A 9,728-nucleotide genomic window follows, 5' to 3' on the forward strand; every position below is an offset into this window, starting at 1 on the left:
ACTTGAGGCATCTCTTCATCAACAGCACTTCCCAGAGGAGACAGCCTAGAACACAGAACCACTACAGCCTGCCAGCACTATCGGACAACAACAGAACAGTTACATGGTGAGACAGGGAGAGAAATGAGGAACAGGTTGTATTATAGAGTACTGTAACTAAAAAATTAATTTTAATAGCATATGGTTTTGAAGCAAATTATTTTGTACATATAATACACATGAAACAAATACATACTGACAATGTTTGCAGGTAATGATTTTTTTTTCCCAAACTTACACAGCATTGAATGGTCTGGTGACTTTGGTTTTAGACCTAAAATAAGATAAAGTCTTAAGCATATATGTGTTCACATGTTGTGATCTAGAACAGGCAGCCCAGTGTTCCTTTCAAATTTTCAAAAGAAAGAATTGTTACAACTTTTTCCCCCGGAGATAGAACAATCTTTAGTTAAAAACAAACAGACAACTCTCAGATGATGTTTTATAACGATGTCATTACCTTGCCTTCTAACCCCCCCCCCACTAATTTATTAATATTATGTTGACTTTACAGACTGAAAGGTTTGTAGGTCAGGAGACAACATAACAGATTCAGTTGTTGTAAAGACCTCTGTATTTTGGGAATCTGAGAAAAAGCATTCCAATGACTGAGCGCTACAAGACAAACCCCACAAATAATGATATTTGGTCTGTTCCATTTTTTTCAGATGTTGTAAATATAAACAGTACTTTTTGATACACTGCTGTAAGTGGTACATCCAAAAGCAGCAGGTCACTAATATGCTCCTGGAAAAGATACAAAGTTTGTCCATTCTAGATATGATTGTGATCAAATTAACTTTGAATCCATGACTTTCATCCTGTAGAAGGGCTCTTGCTACTTGCTAAGTTTCTTTTCCTGTTTGGACAGGAAATGATCTAGCTAACAGTATCTCCGATTTTATTTAAATCATTTCTTATCAAAGTAATCTTCCAGAAGCAAAGGTGATCTTCCAAAAGACAGCAGCTTTAGATTTGTAAGTTTATGTTCTTTATACTTTCCAAGACTTCATCATGGAACCAGGTTTCAGTAAATATATTAGAATTTTGCAAAGCCTCAAAAAGACGCTTATAGTCTTCTGGGTATAAGTGACGTGTTTCAGCACTTTTTGGAATTTCTAGCTCTCTCAGTAATTTACCAGCATTGTCCAAGCTCCAGGAACTGAAACAAACAAACAAAAAAAAAATCATAAGGGAGCATTTCCTTCTGTGAAAAATTAAAGTGCAATAAACAGTATCTGAAGGTGCATTTCACTCCTTTGCAGCTTCTAGAACTTAACATCTTCCTACAACACAAGCTATTTTCAGTCCATATGGCAAACAGGAGGAAACCTCTGCTCATCAGTCATAAAATTACCAAATAAATCCCTCAGCAGACACAGACAATACCAAGCCACGTAAGTCTTCTTGTTGGAGGGTGGGTACCCACTCGCCCCCTCTCCTCCACCCCAACTGCCTAAGGCAGCAACATGCCTTGCAGCACAAAAAGGGGTTATTCTGAAATGCCTGAGAAATTAAAGCCAAGGTCATCTTCAAGAAGATGATTCAGTACAGCACAAGTTAAGCGTGGCTCACATCTCCACGGTACTTTCTTCTATATATAAATAGATGTATCTACTGTTTCTCCATTTACATCATTGCTCTGAAAACCAGACCTTTTATAAATGTGCAAATACATGAACTGTTTCCCAGACAAGAGAAGGGTTTATAAATACACAGAAGATGCACATTAGAAGCCTTCAAGTTTAGCTCCAGTTCCTGGCTTTCTTCCCCTTGCTGGAAATTAACTTCCATAAACTGCTACCAGCAAATGAGAAATGTATTAATTATTTTCATTAACAAGTTGAACTCAATGCTTCCAGACTGCAAACACTTCCTGTTTATGCAAAACAGAAATCTACTGATCATAAAGCAAAATAAAAAGTTCCAATACCAAAAAGAATAATTAGAGTTGCACAGGTGGTAACTAAGTCTGAAGCTGAATTTTTTAATTAGATAACAGAAAGCTATTTGAGGACAAGCCCACTCCACCTTCAATAAACTTCAGCTGTTTTCACCGGCATTACTTTCATGTCTGTCATAAACGGAAACTCTTTTTCAGCTTTTAATTACTATACCTGAAAAACTCCTGGTGACTTCATTATTATGTCTGTAAAGGGAGTGAAAACTTCGTGGACATACATGACCTCACCACCTCTGGGGGTACAATTACTGCACATCTACATTCTAAATATTTGTCGACTTTCCTGTCAAACCTCAAGGTTTTATCATCTGTGAATACAGGCTAGGAACAGTGCCCAAAATATTGTGTTATGGGCTGCAAAAATCAAATCTTCTATACTACATGTAGATAATTAGTTAAAAAAAAAGTTTAATTCAGCTACAAATAAATAAAACATTTAAGAACATATTTTAATATTTTCCTATATTTCTCTGAGGAGAGTAATTATTTCCTACTTACTTTAATCTGTCAGTAAGTTTAGACTTAGGTCTAGCAAGACACTGTTTCACCATGAAAACAAAGTTAGATGAATTTGTGGGCTTCAAGCTTCCTGTAAATAGATTTTGCTGAGGAGTCAGTCGTACCAAACATAAATGGTCATTTGGCAGCCACTGCAAGAAAAACAAAACAAGTGCTTAAAAGTCATTTTTAAGAAAGCGCCTGCCTTTAGCTAAGAGTGTTTCATCGGCACCATCAGCAATGTTTCTTAAAAGAGTTTTAAAAGTCTTACATGATTATTGCATTGGAAGCTGAGGCTTTAAAATTTTGTTCTAGAATAAAGACACTTTACCTCCCCTGCTCCCCAAACAGTACAGGAAATAGGAAACAAAACAGGCATGCTGTCACGTTGGTTTTATTTTTACTTTTTAAGACTGAACTTTCTTAGTTGAAACAGACAACACAGGCTTGATGTGAGTCTTCAGGAGATTGTATGAGCTATAGTATTCCTATACTATGCAAGGTAGCAGATCAGATCACTACAGCTATCTGCCTTTTGTACGTAAAGATGGAATTATTTGAGTGTAACACTCAGACAATATCACAACTCGAGTATTTTGTGAAACTGGGAGGAAGTGGAGCCCTTGACTGAAATAAACGTACTTCTGTATTGGCAGCAATGAATGCATCGTGCAATAGATCTCACAGCTGTACTTCTCCTGAGGCTGTGACAACGCATCTCAGGCACTGCCCTCGACAGGCCTCTCTCTGGCTGTACAGCCACGCAGCGGAGCGGGCAGGGCGCACACAGCCACCCACGTCCTCTGATCCTCACTCAGCTCGTACAGCAGCATGGCAAACAACACTCGGTGTATTACCACCGCAGTTTCCTAGGGAGGCTACGACCAAATGTGAAGTAAACATTTTATATTCTTGGTATTAAACAGAAATATTTTATACAAAGGAATAGCATTACTTTTCTAAAAAGAAAATAACTTTACCCAAGGTATTTTTCCACTTCTCAAATTTAAGCTTTCAGGCTCACACTTTTCAGCAATGGACTAGTACATGGAATCCAGACTGGACACATGAATAACCATTTTAATCAAAACCAGCAGCACACTGATTGTGCTATTACCTCTAGTAATGCTTGTTTTGTTCAAGCAGGTAGATGTGACCCTGTCAGTAACTTCTTTTTGAAAAGACTATCTGTTGACATCCCTTTATGCTGTTTATTCACTGTATTTTTTCCTTCACAGACAATAAAGATATTAGTTTATTTCAGTTTCTAATCTCATAGCAGTTCCTCACTGCACTTTTGATGCATCTACCTGATGCAAGTTTTAATTAGAAGGCTTACTAAAAAATACATGTGTAAATGATATTATAAAGTTATTTTAACCTTTAATTAAAGTGGTTTAGCTGCATCTCCAAAAGGACAAAATTGCACTCCATGATCTTACCATGCTTTTTGGTACTGCCAGTCCCCCACTTTTCAAATTAGTTGCAAATGATGACCAAGGTTCCTACAAGAGGGAGCAAATACATTACAGAATTAAAGTGTTTTGTTATAATAGAACATAGAATAGGACAGAACATTTTGGTTGGAAGGGACCTACAACAATTATCTTGTCCATCTGCCTGACCATTTTAAGAGTAACCAAAACCTAAAGCATGTTGTTAAGGGCATTCTCCAAATGCCTCATACAAACTGACAGGCGTGGGGCATCAACCACCTCTGTAGGAAGCCTGTTCCAGAGTTTGACCACCCTCTCAGTAAATAACTGCTTCCTAATGTTCAGTCTAGTCCTTCCCTGGCACAGCTCTGAATCATTCACACATGTCTGGTCCCTAGGTAGCAGGGAGCAGCACCTTCTCCACTTGCCCTCCTCAGGAACCTGTACAGAGCAATGAGGTCATCCTTCAGTCTCCTTTGCTCCAAACTAGACAAGCTCCAAATCCCTAGTTGTTCCTCACAGGACATTCCTTCCAGCCCTTTCAACACCTTTGTTGCCCTCCTCTCGACTCATTCAAGCACCTTCACATCCTTCTTAAATTGTGGGGCCCAGACCTGCACACAGTATTCAAGATGAGGCTGCACCAACACTGAATACAGCAGGATAATCACCTCTTCTGATGGGCTGGTCATGTTGTGTTTGATGGATGCAATACAGGGTCCAATTTGCCCTCTTGGCCTTCCCTTCATCCATGAGGAGGGTGACCTTGTCATAGAAGGGTATCAAATGAGTTAAACAGGACTTGCCTTTGTGAACCAATGCTGACTGTGCCTGATGATGGCATTATTCCTTAAACGCCTTTCAACAGTACCCAGAATGGTCTTCTCCATAATTCTTTCAGGCACTGAGATCATACTAACATCTCTGTAGTTCCCTGGGTCTTCCCTCAATGTGTTTGGAATAACACTGGCTAGCTGCCAGTCAGCAGGGATCTCCCCAGACTCCCAAGACCTTTGGTAGATGATTGAGACAGGTTCTGCCCTAACTTCCACTGTCTCCTTCAATACTCTGGGATGAATCCCATTAGGGCCCGTGTACCAGTGAACATTCAGCTGATACAGCTGGTCTCTTGCAATTTCAGTGTCCACAAATGGAAGGTCACTGTTCCCACACTCGTGGTCCTCTGATTCAGGGGACGAGGCAGCCCAAGATCTACCAGTATTATTAAAGACTGAGGCAAAAAATGCATTGAATACCTCCTTATTTTATTCATCCCTATTAGTCAGATGACCAACTTCAACAACTATCACCTTATTCTTCAACTCCTTAATACTTATCTCTTAATATATACTTTGTGGTATAAGGTATTTTGAAGACAACAGTGGAACTTCTAATTTTAGATTAGCAAAACGTTTTAACTATGAAGACAGGTTCCTAGAAAAACAGAGCCCAAACAAAGGAAAATCAGAAGAGCAAAAAGTGAATGTTGATGGCCATGTGCTGCTCACGTGGAGGTCGAAGGACAACACCAAAAACTTCTTTTAAAAATAAGCCATGGCGTGTTTAACAACATAAGATTGTTTTGGACTAGCAAGATAAGCAGGCCTGCTTCAAACATGAAGGCACCAAGACTCAAAAAATTATTTCTACTGAACACCGTTCAGAAGTCAAAATCGTACATGATGGCAACATGCAGAGGACACAAGAAAGAGCAGACTATGACAGACTGGAAGAGCAGTCTTCTCATCTCACACTGCCTTAGCAAGATGGAAAGATTTATCTGTTGTGCAGACATATCTTTCCTATCTATCAGCTTCTGAGAATACCTGGTTTTGAGTACAGTGCCTTGTAGTGAAAATACTGACACCATAGTGCTGCTTAATTGAAAGTTTTACACAAAACGTGACCTGCTTCAAGTTTCTACATCCAAGATTTTTAATAGTGCTCCAACTATTAAAACAGATAAGCTTCCAACTAATTTACTATAGTAAAACACAGTGAACTCTTTCCTAAAAACACGTCCATATTATTAGACCGTGTCAGCTGGTGCAAAGATCTTACCATGTGCAGTAGTTGAATGTCACATCCTGCTTGCCAAAGTACAGTAAGTGCTTGATAAGCCCTCGCATCCCCAGGCTTTGCTGTTAATACCTAACAAAACAGCAAAGAAAGAGCGTTTTTGTTGCAAAACCGAAGCTTGCGTCTTTAAGCAAAATCCATATATATACACATAAAACAAGTGTTAAGGAATTCATAGTTAAGTCTAAAATTCCAAGATAAAGTTACATTGGGCCTCAAATATATACTTTGTGCTATTTTAGTACATCTTTTAGTATGCGATTTGGAGACATTATGGCAGTTTAAGTGTTTCTTCCCAGCAGTTACTTTGATAACTGAACTGTGTAGGAATTCCCAGCTTATACCTTCTGGTCCCTTTTAAGGCAGAGAAGTTTTACACGGAAGAGGAACAGGGATTGTATTTTGTATAAAAACCTTCACATGGGCAGAGTTATCAGCTCACGCTGATAACGTTCCCAGGACACACAAGCAGAGTAAGCCAAACACCAGGTGACCTCACTGAACATTACGCAGCTTGCACAGTCATCATCCTGATCAATATTACAGACCAGGCAACATTTAGGGCAAGGGAAAAAAAAAAAAAAAAAACCAAAACACCTTGAGGTTATTCTCAAACTGGGCAAAGAACGAAGTAAATTGTAACAAGGAGATTTAATTCCTCATAATAAATTTAGAGTGCCTCGTCGTAAGATTAACCAAAAAACAAATCAACCAAAAAGGAAGCAACAGTGCCCACTCAAAGAAGGTTCCAATTGCTTTTACTTAGGCACACAACTCTCATTTTACAGGGTTCCAATAAAACTAGAAAAAGTAATAAAAAGCCCAAAGTAACTACATTAAATGAATAGGGTGCCCCCTATTTGCTCAAAAATCTGGCCATTATAAACATACTATTTAAGTGGGCATTTCAGTGGTGTCCAACCTGCCACTTTACAGAAGAATATACTTAAGGCTTTTTTTTTTTTCCTTTTCCAGTAGGGTGTTAGACACAACACAGGTTGTGTAAGCACACCTGGAATTCTTTGCTTGCTTCAAGTAATTAAAGGTTTGTGGCTGTGTACGAAGCTCACAGTTTCACAGAAAGCAAAGGTACCCCTGGACTATAAGCACAGTTCTAGACATTTGGGACAGCATAAATCAGGAACACGTAACCCAGAAAGCTGCTCTGCACCTTTGTGTACAGAACCTTTATAAAAAGGCATGTGGATCACTTGCATTTTGCCTCATTTTTTTTTTTTCATTTCTGCATACAAAAGTGCATCTAAGTATGGTATTTAGTAACTCTGAATCCTCTTCAGAAGGCATTTTGAATCACCTACAACAAGTAAACAATTTGGGTGCTGAAGCATGTTACAGAATTTAAGCACCTCACAAGTTACAATGGAGAGCAGCCAGCCTGTGGCTGCAAAACCTTCCCAAGGACCAGTCGCTTCACCTCTGCAAGATCTGTGGTTATGTGACAACAGAATGTTTCTTGACAGTGCTGTTACTTCATCAAGGGACAAGACTTGTCAGAAAAAGAAATTCACTAGCAAAAACATTGAACTACACAATATAAACGGGCTTGTGCCCTGTGAAGCACTACTTATTCTTTATTACCTGTAAAATATCTCACACGTACCTTGTACTCTTTTTCACTTATGAAGACATTGAGTTCTACTCTTCCATATCTGAATATGGAACTGCAGTCATACAGGGCAAAAAGAAGCCTCCAAAGTATGTTCCTTTCCTTTTTTTGTGGCAAGATTCCAAAAACTTTCACAGGCACATCTGTTTCAATAGCATGCAAAAGTACCTTTACAATTTCACAATATAAACTAGACAACCTCATTAACGCTAATGTCTACACTACAGACAATTAAGAAAGTCCATCAGCTCACCTTGTTCAAGAATGAACACAATTCAAGCTTTAGTCAAAACTAAGCCCAGCTTGCATTAAAGACAAGCAAATACCTGAGACGTCATATTGCCACAAGTGCTTTTTGAAACTATCTACAGTTTAAATAAAAATGGAATGCAGGAAACAGTATCTATTAACCCAGCACATGTATTAAATAGACCATACACCTCAAGCAAATCCCAAAGATTTTGCTAAATTGCCTATGCACCCTTCAGATCTATTTGTAACATGATCATAGGCACATACCTGCCCTCCAAGGAACTGCTGCTACACCCATGGCTTCAAAAAGTGTCTCAGAATACATAGCAGGTGGTTTCACCATTCCAGTCAAGGGATCCAGTCTGAAGAAGTCACCGTAAATTACCTTTAATTGTCCATCCAGGCTGTTCTCTAGGGACTGAACACAGTTTCAGTTGAAGAAATCTGGATGCAGTCACCTGTCTTGCAAAACACCCAAACCAAAGATAATGTTCAAGCACTACCTAAAATTGTTACCCAGTCAATAAGGGCCAAACCTCAGAGCAGCTTCTTACAGCTGCTATGAAGAATACCCTCCTTCATTGCGTGGGGCATCTGGACATTTTTGTGCTGGTCAGCTGGAGCTTTAAAACATGTTCCTAAATTAGTAAGATGTTTTGTCAAAAAAAGCTGCTCAACTGAGCAAACCATTGCATTTAATGATTTATGACTGGAATTCTTCATATAAACAGAGAGAATGCCTTGTATGCACATCTGAAGTCAGGTGAGCCTTTGGTCCCAAAGATCTATTTTACAGCACTACAACAATCCTTCCAGCACAGCTTCTGCAGCTCTCTGCCTGACCACCTTTGAATCCACACAAAGCCAAGGTGAACAGGAGAGGACAACACATGTAAGTGCCTTAATACTACCACTCAGTTGCAGAAAAACAGATTAAATAACACTATGATATAATCAGAACAGCCAAGACCATTTTTACAGACTTCTTAAAGCTACATACAGACATCTTGCTTAAACTTACACAATTACAATGACTCTGAACAGTATTAGCCTTAAAATTATGCATGAAACTATTCATAGGAAGATTATGAACTTTAACTCCTACATAAACAAAATGTTAAATCAGGTGATTATAAAGCAGTCTGTTGCTGAACGTGCAATGTAAAACCAAACAATACTCATTATTATTATTAAGAATTAAGATATTACAAGTAACAATCACTGGGTAATTATTTTTTGATTCAAGAGTTATTACAAAATTTTAAATTAATTTCTTTTTTCCCTTTAATTAAGTTTCAGAAATGTACTACAAAGGCCTACCTGTAAATTGGGAAGAAAAGCTGAGTTACTTTCTAGAGCTACCACTTTAACACCTGCATTGAGCAGAGTTCGGGTCAACACTCCAGGGCCTACAGAGGGAAAATAATGTTTTTTTAAAAAAAAATTAAAGATTTATTAATTGAAAAGTACATTTTTCAAAGTTATTTCCTTTAGTGATTTTCCCCAACACACCACTTTCAACAGGAGACAACTTGTGTTTGTTTCAACACACTTCAAAACATGAGCTAGAAACAAGATTTACATGCAGCATGGCCAAGATTGTGCAATTAATTACACTAAGCACAGCATTACAATTCGATAATGAGGAACATTAGATATTATGTTTCAAATACTCCTATTACCTTTTTTTTCCTGTGAAATATACTTTGAAACCTTACCCATAGTATCTCTACAGGTAAAATACCCTCCGCAGAACTGTGAAATACCTGCATAAAGGCCCCCAGCCTTAGGTGTGTTTTTTCTGACAGATAAACTTCACCCGCAAAGCCAAAAC

The 9,728-nt window shown here is 38.4% G+C and overlaps 1 protein-coding gene across 1 annotated transcript; it reads right to left on the bottom strand.

Moving 5' to 3' along the window:
- Window positions 1-1,008: 1,008 nt before the first annotated feature.
- TFB2M (transcription factor B2, mitochondrial) lies at window positions 1,009-9,303 on the bottom strand (the record flags this gene model as incomplete). Its single annotated transcript, XM_008935285.1, has 7 exons — window positions 1,009-1,201; window positions 2,501-2,652; window positions 3,943-4,005; window positions 5,998-6,087; window positions 7,637-7,785; window positions 8,162-8,312; window positions 9,215-9,303. Coding segments are annotated over 7 exons (887 nt in total), but the record flags the coding sequence as incomplete, so codon positions are not given.
- Window positions 9,304-9,728: the final 425 nt, after the last annotated feature.

This window comes from Merops nubicus, unplaced genomic scaffold (genome assembly GCF_000691845.1).
Source record: "Merops nubicus isolate BGI_N331 unplaced genomic scaffold, ASM69184v1 scaffold11182, whole genome shotgun sequence".
NCBI lineage: Eukaryota > Metazoa > Chordata > Aves > Coraciiformes > Meropidae > Merops > Merops nubicus.